Consider the following 20,814-nt stretch of genomic DNA (forward strand, 5'->3'; position numbering starts at 1 on the left):
AAGAAGCTCTGTTCTGTGTCTCCAGAGGGTCAAGGCAGGAAAATCACTAGCCCTTCCAGGCCTGGGGCAGCAGCCAGGCAGACAGCTCTGCCTCCCTGACGGGTCCCAGGGCCTGTTGTGTGGGCTCAGAGCCTTCAGCAGATTGTCCTAATGTAATGGCTGGGCAGGGCAGAGGCATAACCATTCTGAAGGTGGAAAATCAAAACCCAAGAGGGGACAAGATTTGTCCAGGGTTGTGGAACAAGGGGCATCAGAATTAGGACTCTCCAACCTGACTCGCTCATCTGCTATGGAAGGACAGGCCCAGCCTCCAGCTCCTAGTACCCAGAGGGGGAGTCAGAAGAGGCTGGCGGTGCTAGTGAAAGCTCAGTCCAGGAGCCAAGTCACTCTCCTCCTGGGTGCCTGCCTGTGGGATCTGGCCTGCGGGTGGGCAAAGCAGAAGTGGAGGACTGTTTGGGGCCGACGGTATAATGGGTAGGTGGATGGATGGATGGATGGATGGATGGATAAAAGAAGGAAGAAACACAGGGAGCAGGACAGGAGGAAGGGAAGGGAGCATCCGTCAGCTGAGCTCCTACTTGTACCAGGCATGTAAAAGGTATTTTAAATATTACCTAATTTAATCCTTGGCAAAACCCTGTGAGGTGGATATTAGGATACTCTTTTACAAATAAGGGTACTGAGGCCCGGAGACAAGTGGGCCTCTCCCCGTGCCCTGGGCCACCTCATAGGCTAGAAAGACTATTCAGGCTGGGGAGCTAGGGAAGCCCCCTAGAGGTGACTCTACATGAACTGGGCCCAGGAAGATGGAGTGAGAGGAGAAGGTGTCCTAGGAGCCCAGCTGAGTGCCAACCATAGATTCGTTTTGGCTGACTTGGTTCGAATCAGAGAGAAGGGGTGTGAGCAAAGATGGGGTGTCTGGGAAAACGTGATGCTTTGAGGGGAAAGCAGAAAGACCAACTTGGTTCATGGAGCAGGTCTTCGGAGTTGAGGAAAAGGCGGTCGGGAATGTGTGGGGCCTCAACTCAAGTCCAGCAGGAAGCTTTATCCTGAGGACCGAGGGAACCAGGGCAGATCTTAAGGGAAATGAGTGGGTCATGGTGACGGCAAGATTGGAGCCTGGGCTGGAGTGGGCGAGCAACGGAGTCACCAAGAGAAAAGGCTACCCAGGCCTTGCACGGCTTGAGGGAGGGGGAGAGAACAGGTGGGGGCTATGGGGCAGGGGAGGTTGGCCACCTCAGGAGGTGCCCTGTCCCTCCTCAGGTCCTAGGGACCCAGATCTGAGCAGTGTCAGATGTCAGGAGATGCTCCCTCAAGGTCTCATCGCTTCAGGGAGAATGAGGCATGTTCTTGGCTCTCTCTGTGACCCAGTCTGTATTTCCCGTGGGCCTGTGGTGAGGCACCTGTGCTGGACCAGAAGGAGCAGAGGGCGAGAAGAGAGGAGATAGGGGCGGAGGCGGGAGGACCCTGGGGCAGAGACAACCTGGAAACGCGATGTTTTTACTTAGTGACTGCAGGGCGCCTCTGCGTCCACTGCTGATGTGGCTGGGACATCCAGGGTGGGGCTGTGCCAGAGTCACCCCTTCCCATCCAGAGACCCGGGCCCCTGAGCACGAGGCCGAGCTTGAGTGTTGGTCTCCAGCTGGAGAGCCCTGCCAGAAAGATGCACAAATGCGTGCTCTTTGGGTTCTTCCTGACTCGCAGGGTTTGTTAACGTTTTACTATGCTTGTCTGTTCCCTCCTTCAACGTGGTGAGCACCAGGGGTTGGGATTCTTGTGTTTGGAGGGCTGCTTTGCACTCTCTGGTTTGGGAATTTCACTCAGATCCCCCAGATTTTGTGCCCTCAGCATGTACCTGTCATGTACTAAATCAAATCTTAGTGTCCTGGAAACACTGGGACCTCAACAATCTTAACAGCAAGTAGTCCCTGAGCGCTAAGTGTTCACCCAGCATTGTTTTATGTGCTGTGTGGATTATCTCGTTTAATTGGCAGGGCATCCCTGTGAAAGAGCGTGGACCCAGAACGAAACAGCCTGGCTTCAAATTATAGCTCAGCTGCCTATTAGCTGTGTGATCTTGGACCAGTTGCTTAACCTCTCTGTGCCCCAGTTTCCTCATCTATAAAAATGGGATGATAATAGTATTTATGGGATTGCTATGACAGTTGGGTTAGTACTTGGAACATTCTTCACACATAGTAAACAATGGAAGTGTTAGCTATTATTTGTTACAATGCTTGCTTTTATCAGTGAGGAAATTGGCACATTAAGTGACTTTCCTAAAGTCATATGGGTATAATGGACATGTTCTGTAATCACACTGTTTAAGTGGATACCCAGTATGTGGCTGTTGAGCGCCTGAAATATTGCCAATGCAACTGAGGAGCTGAATTTTGCATTTTATTTCATTTTATCTTTAACTTAGAAACTATGCATGACTAGAGGCTCCCATGGTGTACAGAGCTGCTGCCTGGGTCCCACGCCCAGTGATTTGATTTAAATTATTCTAATATGCATTCAAAGTTGCAAACCACTGCCCTATGTCAAGATCGTGGCATCTTATCTTGTTCTGCTCCTGGCCATTTCCCTGAGAAATATAAACGTGGAGAGCAGTAGCTCAACTGATGTTCATCTTTGGCTTCCCTACCCTTGCCCCTACCACAGGGCCTGACGCAGAATAAGTACTAAGTCAACAGTGGATGAAGGTTGGTGATTGAGTTAAATCATATTCACCTCTCTTTACAAATCTTCTTGGATTTTTCTGCTTGGAAATGTTCTGTTCTCTGGTTCAGGATATTGGGCTCTTTAAGAAGTCAATTCTAGGACCTTCTTTTTCACAGGCAGGTTGTCAGAGTCAGGGATACGAGTGACTTAAAATAGAATCATTGCACGTAAATCACATAAAAGTTTTCTGGAGACCTTTGGTAGGTGGCAGGGTGCGCAACTTGTTCCTGTTTGCCTGGGACTTTCCAGATTTTAGCTCTGAAAGTCCTGCATCCCGGAATACGCCCCTCCCCCGACCCCAGGCCAACCAAGAAAGTGGGTCACCTGACTTCCATGGAAAATGATAAGGCTTCTATACTCGCTCTGAAGGAGGGAAGAAAATGAAGCCTGTAGGGTGAGACCCTGAGGTACCATGTCACTTCAGATCCTGTCGCTGGCCTGTGGAAGGCAAAAACAAAGACACTTTATGCCAAGAAGTGACAGCTAACCCAGGGCCTGGCCTCAAATGAACAGAAATGACTGTGGATAAAAGTCTCATTGGGAAGAAACAGCTGAGACCTGGTGAGGAAGGAAGGCTCCGTGGAAATGGCTGGTCTAACAGAGACCTGAATTGATGACAGCAGGTGGGCCTTGACCTTAAGTGGGCCTTGGCTTCCTGAGTCAGATATCCCGCCCCCTACTGGGCTCATCAGAGGCCCTAATAAGGACTCAGGACAAATTAGGAAGGAACTTTCCCAATCAGGTTAGGGGCCAAGGTCAGAATCAGGATAAACTCTATGATGGATGACAGTTGGTCAAAGATTGGAGTCACGGTGAGGACCTGCCCATAATTAGATGTTTATTGTATTCGTTATTGGTCTTTGTGGATTACCTTCAAATAGAGTGTCCTTTACTCTTAGAGTAATATATATATATATATATATATATATATATATATATATATCTCCATACACACACACACACACACACACACACACACACACACACACACACATATTTTTAAAGCTAGGAAACTTGTGATTCTAATCTCCCTCTGTTAACTGCGGCTGACATAAGTGTGATTCGGACCCTCTCATGAGGCAGGTACGGGGCTAGTTCGCTGACCACAAACAAGGTCAAGTTTTAAGAGAAAAAAATAAATAAAACCCCGAATATTAGATGTGGACCCACAAACTTACAAAGGGACAATGGTAACCAGCAGTGTCAGACTCCTACCCAACCCGGATGTTCCAAACTAAATCAGGTAACTTCATTCTTTCCCCGAGGCCAGGAACAGTGCAATTAATGAATAATCCATTATGCTGGTTTGTACCACACCCAGTTTGGGTTCTGTGTGAGCCACCCTGCAGCTAACCCTTGTCCTGCAGTGATTGAGGGCCGGGCTGGGAAGACAGGCCTTTGGGGCGGGCTGAGAAGTCTCTGAGTCCGTCCGTCCGTCTGTCTGTCTGTCTGTCTGTCTGTCTGTCTGTCTGTCTCACCTGTCAGAGAGGAGCATGTGGCAGGAGGAAAGGCCTCTGAACAGGATTTGACTTTTGCTTCCTACCTGCATTGATCCTACTCATTTGATTTTGGTCAAGTTGCTTCCCCTGCACCAAATAGGGACAACAATCCCCAGGAGAGTTGTAAGGGGTGGGACAGGCAGGGAAGAAAGCAACTCGATGGGATAATGGGATAATGGGACCTTAAGCCCAGAAATGACTAAATCCTTTGGGGGGAGGAGGGGAATTCACAGCCCACAGAGCCTAATCCTTTGGCGTCAGGGCTGCTAAGCATGCATGGGACAGGGGCAGCAGAATCGATGCCACCCCTGCTTTGTGCCACACCTGAGAAGGCCTACTGTGGCTTTGATGTGGGCCCAGCTGGATGGGACTAGGCAGGATAGAACGGGTAGCCCAGATCAGCCACTCTGGCCCAGCCCGTGGGTGAGGCCTCGCAGTGCTGAGGGCTCGCTACGGTCTGCATTTCTAGGCAAGTGCCTGCTTGTGGGGAAAATAAAACTGTTCTGTGAATTGCTGAGTCCTTAAACTCTTGCGCGCACTGATACATGCGCGCATGTGCACGTACATGCACAGACGCAATTAAACACCTGAACAGATGCACATATGTGTGCACACCACAGGAGTGAGTAAATGACTTTGTATAAACACCCTGGTGAATGCAGTGCTCATGCACAGACTTACACACACAGTGAACACACAATTGCACACACAGTTGCACACACTTCACCCACATATATACGTGCACACTCCAATACCATGAGCAAAGGAAGAGGCTGCTGGCCTGGATTGGCGCTACCCCATCCCCCACTTCTGTAAGTTTCTCTCCATGATAACAGGTCTGGAAGAACCTTGGCAGTGAAGGTAGGGTGGGGTGGAGAAAGGAGGTCACTAGTGTTCACACTGCTTCCAGGTTAACTGGCTTCATCGGTGGAGGCCAACGGCCCCCTTTCTGGAGCGCGGCCAGTTGGTTTCCTGCGCCTCATTTTCCTTTTCTGTAAAATGGAAGTGATATGGTCATGGGCTGAGACGGGATCCACGGCGCGGTGGCCCACCCACGGGCTGGGCCAGAGTGGCAGATTTGCAGGAACCTGGAGCTGGAGGCTCAGGGAACAGCTGGGGTCAGCTTCCAACTCCACCGCTTCAGCCGTGTGACCCCGGGCGGGCCACTTCTCTTCTCTGCCTCATCCCTGCGTCACGTCTGTCATGGGGAGCAAGACAATACCTACTCGTTCAGTTCATGCGGGGGAAGCACTTGGGATGGCGGCGGGCATGTAGCGCCCATCCAGAGACTGTGAGTTATTGCCACGGAGGTGACTGTGAGCTCAGGAGGAGTCTTTATGCAGGCCTCTTGTGGCCCCTCACCCTGGGCAGAGAGCCGTCCCTCAGGCGGGGAGCCAAGCCCCAGGCTGTGAGGGGAGAGCATGGAGAGTGGCTGGAGAGGCTGTGACTGTTGACGACCATCAGCTCATGTTGATCTCAGCAGCCGTGACCTGCCCCCTCGACCCACAGCCTACCACGGGCCGGTTGACCCCCTCTCGGTGTTTCACTAACATGTCTCCTCCTCTCCATCCCCTCTGCCCTACGTCGGCCCAGGCGACCATCATCTCTCCCCTGTTCCATCTTTTTTTACCCCTCAGTAGTCAGAGGGATCTACCTAAAAGAGAAATCTGGTCTCCTCGCTCCCTTGCTTTAATCCCTGAGGCAGCTCCCCCTGGCCCTCAGAGTCCAGTTCTTTAACACGGCCCCTGAGGAGGTCTGGGTCCTGCCCTTGGCCCACCTCTTCCCTGCAGGCTTCCTGTGCTCTGGCCACACCAAGCATAGGTAGCTGTTCGCCAAGTCCCGTTGGTTGGGCCTGCATGTGGCAGTCTGTTAGAATGGGTAGGCTATGCTCTGTGACAGATAACTCCGCTACCTCAGTGTTCACTCTGCAAGTTTATTTCTCTGTTAAGCTATATGTCCAACATGAGTCACTTGGGGAGAGATGTTCCGTTCCATACAGTCCCTTGGGGACCCAGGATGATGGAATCTGCACCACATATAAAGTATGGTCTTCTCATCCCTTCACCAAGGACGGGTTTTGAGGGGTCACGGGCAGGTCTTACCTACTTCATCCTGTAAGTGGCACATGTCACTTCCGCCCATGAACGTTGGCCAAGAACTAACACCAGGGCTGCCTGACTGTAAGGAGGCTGGGATGCAAGGGGAGCCGTGAAATGTCGTGAGCATTGCCGTCTGCCACAGACAGGTGCGCCCCTCAGCCCCCCTCCGCTGCTGCTAAAGGTGACGCAGGGGTAGGGGACGTGGAACTGAGCCTGCTGACTCCCCCCTGCTTTCCCAGCCTAGGCCCAAGGCAGCTCCTCGGCTGCCACCTAATTGCCAAGGCCCTAGGGAGGTCTTTGTCCTTGCTGCTGCTTTCTAAGAGGACTCCCAGGACCCATTTCTCTCAGGACCCAGTGCAGAAAAAAGCTGTGTTCCTTAGCAGGTGGTGGCTTTTATCTTATACACGCTCACTAAATCCCTTTCTGATTCTATTTCCCTTATTGAATCGACTACTAGGAAGCTCAGGCCCAAATCTGAGGGCCACCCTCGCCCCCACCCCGCCACATTTCGGGTGATCTCTTTTTGTTCCCGTATTTTCCCTCTCTCCCCTTTTCCTCACCATGGCTTTTCCATTTCCTTCTACCATGTGTTCTATTTCTTACAACCTTTCTGGAATCAGATGGGTAATAACTAGTCAGTCAGTCAGTCCCTGCATTCTGTGCTGCTTGCTGTAGCTCTGGCAAATGCAGCCGGGGTTTTGGAGAGCGGAAATGCCTGAGTTTCACAGGACAGACCTGTCCCCGTGAGGCCGATGTGCCACCTGTAAGGGCTTGGCTTGTGGGTCAGGCCCTTGGTCACCATGGCTTCTTGAGGTCAACAGTCTAATCTTGTGCCTTTGAACTGAGCACAGAGAAGAGCCTTGGGCCAGCGGCCCAGGCTGGGCAAGGCACCTTCTTTGTCCTGACCGTGTGGGTATCCAGTCAAACACGACTCCCCTGGGAAGTTCCTAGGGCCTGGGCTGGGCAATACACTGTGCTGGGCACTCCTAGAGCACAGCCCCAGGCTTTTTTTTTTTTTTTTTTTTTTTATGAGGAACCTGCAAGCTATGGTAGAGAAGATGAGACCTGACACTAAACTGCAAATCAGGGACCTAAGGGCAGGGAGGAGAGACAGCTGTGAGGAGCAGAGGAGAACAAGATCTCTGCTACTCGTTGCACCAAGGAAGACTCTGGGGGCTTGGAGGCTGGGGAAGGAAAGGATTGGGGCTTGTGGAGATGGGCACAGGCAATAAGTCGCTGGGAAGGGCAAGCCAAGGAAATGGTCAAGGCAAGGGCAAAGGCCCCAGAGGACTGGAAATGGAAGAGCAGACACAAGGGAGGCTGGTGGTATTCTTTATCTGGAAGGTACCCTTTAGAAGATGAGCAACAAAAGGTGAATCATGGAATATGGAATGGGACCCAACCAGAAGGCCTTGAATTCCAGGCTCAGTTTGCCCTTGAACTTGTAGGGCAGCAGTGAATGGGGAGCAACGAAAGATAATCTAAGGTGGGGGCTGAGGTGGTGAGGAGTCCAGCCAGGCTTGGTGTCCAGAGGATCCCTCTAGCCTACATGGGGCGCATGGAGGGGAGAGCTCAGTGGGGTCAGCGGAATTGGGGGCAGGGAGTTTGACCTGAGCGGCAGCGAGGCTGAGAGATGGCTACGTGGTATCATGCATTTGGCCACTGATGGGGCCTACATCCTCTTCTATGCCATTTATAACCCAGTCCTGCTTACCTCTCCAGCTTGTATTCCCCTCACTTACATTGCCCAATGTATGTTTATATGTGTATATAATGTATATGTTTTCTTTTTAACATCTCCTTGCTAATCTTACAAAATTACATGTAGTTGCCCAAACAGTCCATGTTTTCTCCTGTCTCCAGGGCTTTAGTCAGGGTCTTGCACCTGCTTGGACCTCCTCACCCCCACTCTCACCCCCACCCCAGCGCTCCCTTGTCCTGCCAACATGCCAACTCCTACTCATCCTTCAAATGACAGCTGACGTGTCACTTCCTCTGGTAAGCCCTCCCTAACTGCCATTTACAAACCTCCATAACTAGATATAGTACCCGGAGTCTCACTGGCCCAGGCTCCCCTCGGGGCCTCACACACAGGACCCCTTGCTCCTGTAAGGCTGGGCTCAGGCTTACTCTCTCCAAAACCTCAGTACCTGACACAGGGCCTAGTCACACAGCGGTGCTCAGTAACTATTGAGTGAACAAATATAAGGCTGGATGAGGAGTGAGGGCGGCTCAGGATGCCTGGCTGATAATAGTGGTTGTAATTATTACTGTTGATCAAGGGATCTAAATGTATTTAATTTTACCCTCATGACAAGCCTATGAGAAGGACACTTTCATGGTCCCCATTTTTCAGATGAGAAAACGGTGGCTTCAGAAGTTAAGTCACTTGCCTGCCCAGCTGGCAAGAGGCAGAGCTGGAACTGGAAGCAGGCAGGCTGGCTCCGGAGGACACACACAGCGTTACACACTGGGCTGGGCTGGGAGCGGGAGGGGTGGCTGGGCTGTGGGTGAGATGGTGGATTGGGAATGCGGTAAGGTCTCTATGCTTTTTCGTGTTCATACTTGAAGGGATGAAAAGCAAACAGGTCCGCAAAAATTGTATACCACCTCACCACATCTCACCAGGTCCACAGAAGTAGCCACAAGTACAGCGTGTTCACTCGATTGCCCTTCACAATGCATCACCGTCATGCCCTCTTATATATTAGATCCCCATGTGTCTCGTTATCAGGGTAGTGAGTCTCACACTCTTTCTGTCCCGTTTGTGGCCTGCAGATGTCATGGCACCCCCAGTACCGGAGCTCCAAGTTCCGCCACGTTTTTGGCAAACCAGCCAGCAAGGAGAACTGCTATGACTCGGTGCCCATCACCCACAGTGTCCACGACAATCACTTCTGTGCCGTGAACCCCCACTTCATTGCGGTTGTGACTGAGTGCGCTGGTGGGGGGGCCTTCCTCGTCATTCCCCTGCACCAGGTAAGGATGCATGGTGAGCCCCCAGGCCCAAGCAGCTCCCTGGAGGCAAAGCAGAACAGAGGGAAAGTAGAAAGAGCCTGGGTATCTGGTACCATCCACGGGTTAAAGTCCTAGACCTGCCAATGACCAACTGTGTGACCTTAAGTAAGTAATTTCACCTTTGCGAGCCTTAATTTCCTCATTGGGAAGAATATACTTCTCCTTGGATTTCAGCAATTGCCCAGCTATTCCTGGGACCTCCCTCCACCCCCCTGCAAAATAATTTACTCCTGAATAAAATATAATTTTTGATGCATTTCTGAGCTCAAAGAACTTTGGGAAATCTCTAGTCACTTCCCCTCCCCCCAAAAGAAATAAACCTTAAGCCAAAATCTAAGTAGGAGAGAAAAGCAGAAAGTGAACAGGAAGAACAGGCTTGCCCTGTGGGCAGATATTAACAGTATAGGTTGGACCATATGCATTTGCTGATGTTTAATAGTTTTTGACCCCCAGAATAGCAGTTTCAGATTGATTAACCTAATAGCAGATCTTTGCAATAGCCTGAATCTCAGCCTCAGGGCAGACTCTCCGAAAGGTCTAGAGGGATCTTGGGTTGGTAGTGTCTCTGGTTCACAGCAGAAGCAGAGACAGAATTTGTCTAGAGGAAAGTATTCACAGTTTAGACAGGAGTGCCACAGATTAAGATCAGGGAAATTCGTAATCTGAGATTACCAAGCATGTAAACTGCCATGAGTAAGAAATAACAGACTTAGATCCCCAAAGGACTTCAAAAGTGAAAATAACTACAGATTGGAATATCATAGACCCGGTTTCTGATCCCAATGCAATTGACTTAGAAATCAATAACAGAATATGCATCGTAAGTTTCCATTTATTTGGAATTTTAAAGACACATTTCTAAATAACTTCCAGGACAGAGAAGAGATCAAAATGGAAATTTAAAACTACTTAAAACTGAGTGATAATGAAAAAACATCACAAAACTTATGGGATGCAGGAAAGTGGCGATTCAAGGGAAATGTGTAGTAGCACCCATGCCTATGTTAGAAAGGAAGAAAGTCTGAAAGTAATGACTAAATGTTCAACCTGAGAGGTTAGAAAAAGAACAACAGAGTAAACCCAAAGAAAGTGAGAAAGGAGATAACAAAGAGCAGAAATCAGTGAAAGAGAATACAAACATACATTAGAGAAGGCCCAAGGACCCAAAAGTTGGTTCCTAGAAAAGACTAATAGACAAATCTCTGGACAGATGGCCACAAATAAAAGAGAGAAGGTACAAATAACATTAGGAACAAAAAAGCAATATAACGGCAGAGCTTCAAAATATAAAACCCTAATAGGAACAATTTTTTGATAATATATTTGAAAATGTTAATGATATAGTCGCATTCTTATAAAAAATATATAACCTGCCATTACTGATTCAGGTAGCAACACAAGGTCTGAATAGTCCTGTAACTATGTTTTTAGATTGTGTAATAAAAATCTGTCTTAAAGAAAACAGAAGGAAAAGGCAGGCCATAGAGTAAGGAAGGATATTTGCACAATTAGCATGACAAAGAGCTCATTTCCTGAATGTATAAAATGGACTAGGACAAAACAAAACAAAACAAAACAAAACAAATTAAAAAAAAAAAAAAAACCTGAACAGGTATCTCATAGCAGTGAAAATCCAAATGGTTACTGAACATTTAAAAAAAGTTCTCAACCTCATTAGTAAACCACAATGAGCTACCACTACAAAGACCAGAAATGGCAAAAATGTAAAAATCCAACGATAGTGATGTCGAGGATGTGGGACTATGTAAACCCTCAGACACTCTGGTGACAGGGTAAACTGGCACATGTATTTTGGAACAAAATGTGACACTTGCTATTAAAGAGGAAAATCCTCATACCCTGTGACCCAGAGATTCCACTGGTAGGTACATACCGGGCAGAAATGTGTGCTTCTCGGCACCAAAACACAACAAAGGAATGCTCAGGGGAGCGTTAATATTAGCACAAAACTGCAGAAACCCAAAGGTCCAAGAATTGAATAAATAAATTATAGTATATCCACAGTGTGGAATATACAGAATCATGAAAAGGAACAAAGTGTAGACAAATATACCACAAAGTGAATGGATCTTAAATACAAGGGTAAGGGGAAGAAACCAAGTAAATTCCATACTGTTTCGTTCTGCTAACCTAAGGTTAAAAACGGACTAAAGTAAACTGTAGGTTAAGGGGTTGCATAAGAAAGTAGAAAAACCTTAAAGAAAAGCAAGCAAGGGTCTCTCAAGAAAACCGGTATAATAATTACCTCCTGGGCGAGGGAGGCTAGTGTGCCGTGGTGGTCTCCTTGGTTCTAGTTCGTGCCTTGACCTGGGACGATGGCAGTTGTACGGTTAATTTATTTTCCAACAATTCATTAAGCTGGACATTTACATTTTAAGCACTTTTTAAATGTAATATAGTTCAGACAAACACAAATAAGGATGATACTAGGTTCATGTGGGGTTTTTTTCCACGTAACTATCAAAAAACTGATTAATCTTTTATAAACACTTCCAGAGAAAAGGAGAAAAGGAATTGCTCCCTTCCTTGTTCTGCGAGGCCAGTATAACCTTGATTCCAAAACCAAACAAGGGCAGAATAAGAAAAAGATTACAGACCAATCTCACTCAAGAAGGTGAATGCAAAATTACCAGCAAACCAAATCCAGCAGTGAGTAAAAGATACATCCTGACCAAGGTGGATTTGTTCCAGAAACTAAGGACAGTCTAGTATTAATAAATCTATAAACATAGATCATTCTATTAACAAATAAAAGGAGAAAAACCATAGGGTCATCTCCATAAAAGCAGAAAAAGCATTTGATAAAGTACGATACCCACTTATAATAAACATCTTTCACAAACTAAATAAAGGATTTCACTAATATATAGGAAACAGAACTTAAAAACCTTTTATTTTGAAAGAATTTCAACCCTACAAAAAAGTTGCAAAAATAGTCGAATAAACAGATTTTCCTTCACCTAGATTCACCAGTGTTAACATTTTGCCAAATTTACTTTTTATCTCTTTGATATCTTTCTCTCCATTTATGAGTGTTTACAAATTTTGTTTCTGGTCCAGAATCCAAACCAGGATCATGCGTTGTATTTTGTTGTCATATCTCTTAGTCTACTTTATTTCATGATATTGATAACTTTTAAGCAGTAAAGGCCAACTGTTTTATAGAATTAAATTTGAATTTGTCAAATTTTCTCCTCGTGACTATGTTCATGTTATGCATTTTTGGCAACAATATTAAACAAGTTATGTATCCTCAGTTCATTACATCATGTGACATATGTTGTCAATTTGTCTCATTGGCGATATTCGATCTCCTTATTAGTATGGTGCAAACATCATTCATAAAGAAAAAATGTTAGAAACATCCCTTTAAAATTAGCAATAAGGTAATAGGTGCTGGTCTGCACAGTAAGACTGGAAAAATAAGTTATAAGAATTGAAAAAAAAGTAAAACCACTATTATTTACAGATACAATTGACTACACAGAAACCCAAAAGAACATATAGTCAAATTTTTAGAAAAAATAATAAGGGTGTTTGGAATGTAGCCAGATAAAAAGATTAGAATACAAAAATGAATTGCATTTTTACAAACCAAGAATGTTTAGAAAATAAGCATTTGCAGTAGAATAAGAGAGTGAATGCCTAGGAATAAAGAAGCAAGATTTAAAAGGAGTTCAGAGAGCATTATTGAGAGACTAATATTAAAAATGACCCAAGCAAATAGAAATATGTATCATGTTCCTGAATAGCCACTTTTCTCCCTTCCCCAATTTCTACAGCATTTTCCTTTTTAGGACATATTCCACAGCTTATTTTTTTCTTAGGGCACTATGCCCCTAGTTCTTTGAATTAGTCATTTGTATTCTTCTGCTAACATGTACTTTGCTTACATATGTATGACATTGTGGACACATAAAGTCGATGTTCATAAATTTCCATTGATTGAACAAATTTTCTACTAATGAACAAATTACCTTTGTTCATCCAAATAAATAGGGAGGGCATAATCGGCAAAGGGAATTGAGCAAAGAAAGACATGGAGGAGGCGGGACTATTCGAGGACTGTTCAGAGAATAATGCAGAGAGCAGTCTGGCCAGAACGAATGAACAGTCTGTTTAAAGGAGGAAGGGAAATACCCTGGGGAAGTGGATGGGGGCCAGGTGGGAAGGACCGTGGACGCAGGGATGAGAAGTGTGAACCGTATTCCAGAGACATGAAATTTTTTAAGCTGAGGAGGGACAAGTATACACAGTGGGATATATGGAAAGACTTGAAGGTCAGAGCTGGAAGGACCCCTAGAGATGGCCCATTCGTCTACTTATTTCTCCCAAGCTCTTGGGTGCTTTTAAAAGGTTCTGTCCACCAAACAAACTGCATTCTTAATTAATTATATAGTTAATGTGATTTCCTGATTTTTGTTAATCGGACTTTTTCAGAACTGTCACGGTTTCAAAGTATGAAATAAATACTTAGTATACGTAGGTACTAACAACTGATATAAAGAGAATAAATATGTTCAATGTGAAGGGAGTGTGACCTGGGTGGGGAGAGGGGGCCTCGCTTAGATAGGAGGGTCAGAGAAGGCTTTTCCGGGGAGGTGACATTTGAGTCGAGAGCCACCTGAAGCTCTAGAGGCAGAGCAGTCAGGCAGAATGAACAGCAAGTACAAAGATCCAGAAGGGGGAAGGGGATTGGTGTGCTTGAGAAACTGCTTCCCTTGTCACACGGGCAAGGGTAGTGGGAGGTGGTCAGGGAGAAGAGCAGGGTGAGGACTGTGAAGGCCCTTAGGCCTGGTCAGGAATCTGGTTCTATTCTGAGTCCAGTAGGAAAGCCGCTGGAGGGTTGAAACTCAGTTGTTCCGTGCAACCTAACCTTCAGTAAAATGTGCAATTCCCTTTGAGCTTTTTTGAAATAGCATCATAAGTAGCTTGAGGACACATGTTGATTGCTATGGTCACAGACTCCCAGGAGCTGGAAGCCACTAGTCAGAGCTCATACCTGTGGGTCACGACACAGATTCTGATTCGGTAGGTCTGAAGTGAAGCCGGAGAACCTGCATTCCAACAAGCTCCAGAGTTGGCAGATAAAATACAGGATGCCCAGTGAAATGTGAATCTCAGATGAACACCAAATAATATTTTTTGCTTATTTTTTAATTAAACTTTTTGTTTGTTTGTTTTGACATCATTATGGATTCACATGCAATTGTAAGAAATAATACAGAGAAATCTTGTGTACCCTTCACCCAGTTGCCCCCAATAATAACATCTTGTGAAACCAGAGTAAAATATCAAATCCGGGATATTGACATTGGTACCATCAAGACACAGAACATTGCCAGCGTCACAAACGTCCCGCATGGCTCCTTTTATGGCCACGGCCACTTCCCTTACTCCCATTGTCATCTTAACCTTTGACAACCGCTAATCTGTCCTCCATTTCTGTACTTTTGTCATTTTAAGAATGTCATATGAATGGAAACATAAAGTATGTATTTTACCTTTTGGGCTTGACTTTTTTCACTTAGCATGAAAGAGCCATCCAAGTCGCTGCAGGTATCAGTAGCTCGTTCTTTTTTATTGCTGAGTCGTCGTAGTCCCTGGTTTGAATGCACCACCATTTGTTTAACCATTCGCCCGTTGAAGGCCGTCTGGATCGTTTCCAGTTTGGGACTGTTAGGAATAAAGCTGCTGTAAACATTTGGATATGGGTTTCTGTGTGAAGATAAGTAAGTCTCCATTTCTGTGGGATAAATGCCCAGGCGTGCAATCACTGGGTTGTAAAAGATGTTTGGTTTTATAAGAAACTGCCAACATGTTTTCACAAAGAATTTCTTAGTATAAGTAAAATGTTGCATGAGACATACTTACACTAAAAATAATATTTGTTGTTTATCGGAGCTTCAAATATCACTGGGCATCCTGTGTCTTTATTTGCGGGTCCTGGCATCCCTACTCTGGTGCTGCTGATCTGCTGGCTTGCAAACTACATTTCAGTAACCAGACTCTCATCTAGTTCTTTTTTATGTAGATTAAAAACAATATAATGAGCCCTTCCATACCCAGATTCTAGAATTTTCAAGACTTTGCCACTCTTGTTTTCATCCATCCCTTTTTGCCCCCTGAACTATTTTAAAGCACATCATGGACATTTGGTCATTTTGCCACACAAACTTCATTCTAAATATACAATCCTAAAAAAGAGTAACATTTTCACAGCATCGATAATAACCCCTGTGCCGTCTGATTCCCACTTCGAGTGAAAACATCCCTCCTTGCCTCATAAATGCCCCGTTGTGTTTGGTTCATTTGAATCCAGACAGGCCCACGCATTGCATTTGGTCGACATATTCTTAAGTAACTACATCTAGTGGGACGAAGCAGGAGCAAGAGGCTGAGAGAAAGGACACACGTGCTGGTCCCATCGCGTAGCCCTTAACCCTGGGCAGACAGGCCTGTGGGGCCCTTTGGTGTATTACCAGGCACAGTGCTTATGCTGATGACTTCATTAGCCCATTTGGAAGGAGTATTGCCTCAATGTGCAGAAAAGGATGTTGATGCTCAGGGAAATGACTTCTGGAAGGACCCTGAGCAGTAAGAGTAAGGACCTGAATATGGCCCGGTCCAGGGTGTGACCTTGGGGCCTTGCTTTCATTTAACCAGACTGCAGCTCCTGGCTCTAGTATACATTGGTTTCTTGTCAGTTACCAGGGATTATGTCCCATCCAGGCACAGAGAGGTGTCAGTAAAGAGGGCTGTGCGAAGGAAAGGAAGGGACAAGCTAGCTAATTATTTAATGGAAGTGTGTACAGGACTGTTGGGTTGGAAGGTGCCTCCCTCACCACAATGCCCCAGGTGGTGTCAGGTATCCTGAAGGGAGTGGCGAGCAGTCAGGGAGGGCTCTTCCCTTAGCCGCTGTGACCAGGTGAGTCTGTTGGAGGGAGGTGCCTGCAGCCTTGACAACAGAGGGCAGTGCTCAGAGAATAAGGCACAACGGGATGGTCTGGGGACAGGCCTGCCCTGAGCCTGGGGACATGCCAGGGTCAGAGCCTGACCCTGGGGCCTGGCCTGCAGCAGACCTGCCTCTTGAAAAGTTGAAGGGAGAACTTTGCTATGAGGTGTGGAGGGCGGGGAGGAATGAAGGCAAGAGTAGGCGGAGCCCGGTGCCGGGCCCTGTAACATTGCTGGGAGTGGGCCAGGCCAGAGGGGACCAGGGGTCTGAGGGGGCTGATGGACCACCGTGACCTTCAGGTGTCTGGAAGGAGGGGAAGGGGGACACTTTGCTGCTGTGCTCCTAGAGGCCAGATGGACCCTGCTCAGGCCTGTGTCCGACCATGTCACTCCCCTGCTCAAATGCTTCCCAGGACTCCCCATTGCCTGCAGACGAAGTCTTGCCTTCCTCCTCAAAGCCTTTCGTCACCTGTCCCTGCTGACATTTTGAATCTCAGAGCCTTCCAAGCACATACCTGTCCTCTCCACACTCAGATTCCCCTTCCAGAAATGTACGGTATAGGCTAGTCTGGTTTTGTTTGTTTTTAAGTTTTTTCAGTTCTAGGGGTCTGTTCAGCTGGGAAGAGAACTTATCCAAGGAATGCATCCTCTGCCTTCAAATTTCCCAGGAGTTGGGCTGAGATTCGGGGTGGGGAAGGTGTTTATGGGGTCCCAAAGGGCAGAGCTAGGTCCAGAATTAGAAAGTGAGGGGAGCAGGAAGGGCCACAGGGAGGCCACACTGGGCTCAAAGTAAGAAGCATTTTATCTCAGTAAATACAGTCTGAAAGTGAAATAAACCACTGTGGGGGACGGGTAAGCTTCCCATCTCAGGAGGTGACCAAGGGGGTTACCAGATAACCTGCGGTTCACTGCTGCCAGCCCTGGGTATAGGATTCTACCGTAAACCACCTTCGTGTTCACCTGTGACTCGTCTGGGCAGGGCTGATGAATGACCCTCTGCCCTAAATCCTTATGGGAATGTGATTTGCATTTTAGCAACTTGTTCCCGGGATTAGGGAGCACTCCTATCATCCTTCCTTTTGCTCGGCTCCTCTGGGAAGCCCTCTGGCCCCAAGTCTCACCCTTCTAATCAGGACATGATTCATCTGTCCACGTGTACGTCTCTCCATAGGGCCCAGCCAGGAGCCCTGTGCGGGGTGACTGTCTCCAAGCCCACAGCCTCGACCCTCCTGTCTGGCTTCTTCTGTCCCATTGTTTAGTCTGCCGTCCCTGCCATCTGTTTCAGGATCCTTCCTGCTTAAAACTTAACCTATGGCTCTGCCTTTCTGATTTGAAGTGCCTGTCCTCCTCCCTAGCCTTGTCAAAGTCTCCCTCTCTTTAAGGCCCGATTCGAAGGTCTCCTTTTCTAGGAATCCTTCTCCAATTGATCCCCTGGGCCTTTCCTCTGCCTCTCTCTCCAAGCCCTAAGTATACTACATCCTGCCTCCTCTACAGACTGGCAGCTCCTGGAGGGCAGGGCCCGTAAGTAACTCATCTTCCACCATCGCATTCAGGCAGCGTGGGACCTGGCATGTAGTGGGTCTTTAGTGAAAGTCTTGTGTGATGCTGATGATAACTACGGCGTGAGGATAGCAAGAGGCAAACCAGGTAGTGAGAGGAAACATTCCCGGTTCTTGTGGCTCAGTCGTGAACTGGTTCTGTGGCCCTTAGCACCTGATTGTCAACCCCACCGATGCCCAGTTTCTGCATTATACATAGGAATTCTTTTGCTACTTCCTGAGGTGGTTGAGAGATCGGTCAAATGTGAACACAGCACCTAGCACAGGACCTGGCACATAAATGACGCATTAAGTTATGGTCCCTAACATTTATAAACCTGTTCCTTGTAGAGTGAGAATGTGCTTGAGTTCATCAGCTGGAATATGATCAAAGCATCGATTTATTCAGTGAGGGCAGCCCTGGAGTGACCGCCCATCAGCTGGGTGGAAAGTGATGGGAGTCCCCCTGCCGAACAGTCTGGCTTCACACTGAGCACGTCCCTGGGCCCCTGACACATTCTGAGCAACAATACTTGTGATTAGCTCTGACGAACTTAGACTGGTGAGTTTACTGCAAGCTCACCGTGTCCCAGCACAGTCTGAAGCACTTTATGAGTATGGACTCATTTAATCCTCGTACCCACCCTGTAAAGTCCTAGTACTGTTACCTTTTTGTAGACGAGGAAACTGAGGCATAGAGAACTGAAATCACTTGCCCAAAGTCATGCGGTAAGTGCTATAGCAGGAATTTAAACTCAGCCAGCCAGAGTCGGCCTGCCCGCCTAACATCTTCTCACACCGTGCACACTACCTCCGCCTGCCCCACCACCCATGTTTGCTCTGGGCAGTTGGGAGGGTCACTTGAGGCCATGACTATGGCATTTGTGAACATGGCTGCCCCTGTGAGCCCCGGTGGTCATGACAATGGCCTCACAGCTCTACTGTCCAGGCAATTAAGGTATGGTCCCTGAGCATCCCCAACCCGCCTAGATCTGCCCTCCAGGGTCCTACAGTCCTGTCTACCTCATCTGCCCAGGGCAGCCCGGCAGGGATTTAGAGGTGGCGTCTCTCTAAGCTGAGTAGCCAGCTCCTGCACCAAAGCCAAGGTTCTCCGTGGTCTGTGAGGAGAGCAGATATATCTCCGCTGATTTAGAGCTTATGTCTCCCATAAATCAGAAGCCTGTTCCTGGCCGATTGCTGGCCTAATGGACAAAAGGGCGGAAGTGGCCTCCTAATTATAAATGTCCCTTTCTTGACCGGGCTTTTAGCAGCTCAATCAATAGCCCATCAGACTGGATAAATGTCTGTTAATGTGGGTCCTTAGCATGAAACCCATTTAGGCACAGAGCAGCCTGCCAGCCTCAGGGGGAGGACCAGCCATCCCTTGTTCTCTGGAGGGGAGGAAAAGCTGTCTGGGGCTGGGGCCTCTGCTCTTAGAGGCCTGGGAGGAGTGCTGGCCCAAGCTCAGACCTGTGAGGAGCTGCCCCTCTGAGCCTGAAGCACCTCCTAAGTTTATGGCTGGGCCGACCTGGGAGGTGTGGTCTGAGAGAGAGGCTCCTGGGCAGTTTGCCTCCTGTTGGCCAAGGCCAGCCTAACAATCAGCTCTTCTGAGGAGCCCTCGGGGCAGAAATTGGGGCATGGCCCTGGGCCAGGGTGTAGAGGTAGAGATAAAGGCCCTGAGAGCGATGTGGGTGTGCCATAGCAAGAGACCCACCACTGCTCATGCCCTTCGACCCAGGAAATGATCCAAGAGAAGCAAAAGACTGTCTGCAGGAAGGGGAGCAGGACGCTGACTCAGAGAGGGCTGGTTCTCCCTCAGGACACAATAAGGACACCACGGACTCACACTTGGCAGCCAGAGCTCCAGCCCAGCTCTGCCCCTCACATTCCCCATGATGACCCTGGGCAAGTCCCTCCTCCAGCCTGGGACCAGTGAGAAAGGGCTGTGACCCACTAGTGATGCCTGCCACCACTGTAAGATAAGAGTTTTGCTGTGTTTTTCCCATTATTGGTCTCTTGAACAGCCTTTCAGGTTCTGCAGTTTTATAACAAATTCTTGGCTAATCCTGGAAAGATCCATCTTTTCTGAAGTCTGGAATTTTATCCTAAATACCTTTTTTTATTGCAAAATTTACACCATTTTTATGGAAAGTTCGGGAAATTTTTAAAAAACACAGAAGATAATAAAACCACCCAATTATCCCACTATCTAGAGGTCATCGTGAATAACATTTGGATGCATTTCCTTTCAGTCGTTCTCAGTTCTGATATGTACATGTATGCGTGTGTGCATGTACCCCTCCCCCCTACACACGCATATAATACTACTCTTATGTGAGCACTGCTATAGAACGTCACTGTTCGGCTTTTCACGCAAAATATCTCCTTTTACCCCCATGACAATCCTGCAAGGAAGAAAGAGATGATTATTCATTTTATAGATGAGGAAAAAGAGGCTTGCAAAATTTAAGCAGACACAATCAGATTTTAGTTCTTTAAAGCTTACTTGATGGCAGCATGCAGAAGGCCTGGAGGCTTAACCAAGGGGTCCACAGCTGGACAGCAGTCCCGTGCAGACCAGAACCAGGGCCTGTGGGCGCAGTATTATCCTTCCAAAGTCCTGGATCTTGGTGCTGCCCCTACTGCAGGGAGCAAAGAGCATGTACCTCTCTTTCCTGTCCAGGACCCCACTTTTTTCAGCCATGGAGAAGGCAGAACCACCTGAAAGAAATGGAACTTTTGCCCACCTCCTCACACATCACTATCGAACGACACCAGGCCACCAGATTCTCTCTCTCTCTCTCTCTCTCTCTCTCTCTCTCTCTCTCTCTCTCTCTCTCTCTCTGTGTGTGTGTGTGTGTGTGTGTGTGTGGGTATAATTTTTTTCTGAACTTTTTGAAGGCAGGTTTTATATACCTTTGCTCCTTACTCCTAAATACTTGAGTGTTTCCTAAAAGTATG

At 47.5% G+C, this 20,814-nt stretch overlaps 1 protein-coding gene across 2 annotated transcripts in view; it reads left to right on the plus strand.

The window, feature by feature from the left end:
* CORO2A (coronin 2A) overlaps nt 1-20,814 on the plus strand; it is a 51,455-nt gene that overhangs the window by 16,408 nt on the left and 14,233 nt on the right. For both annotated transcript variants that reach the window (XM_016146293.2, XM_016146292.2), the window contains exon 2: nt 9,101-9,301. In XM_016146293.2, the coding sequence (XP_016001779.2) occupies nt 9,101-9,301 (201 nt within the window). The remainder of the gene's footprint in view (nt 1-9,100; nt 9,302-20,814) is intronic.

The sequence above is a fragment of the Rousettus aegyptiacus genome, unplaced genomic scaffold (genome assembly GCF_014176215.1).
Source record: "Rousettus aegyptiacus isolate mRouAeg1 unplaced genomic scaffold, mRouAeg1.p scaffold_m13_p_3, whole genome shotgun sequence".
Taxonomy (NCBI): Eukaryota; Metazoa; Chordata; class Mammalia; order Chiroptera; family Pteropodidae; genus Rousettus; species Rousettus aegyptiacus.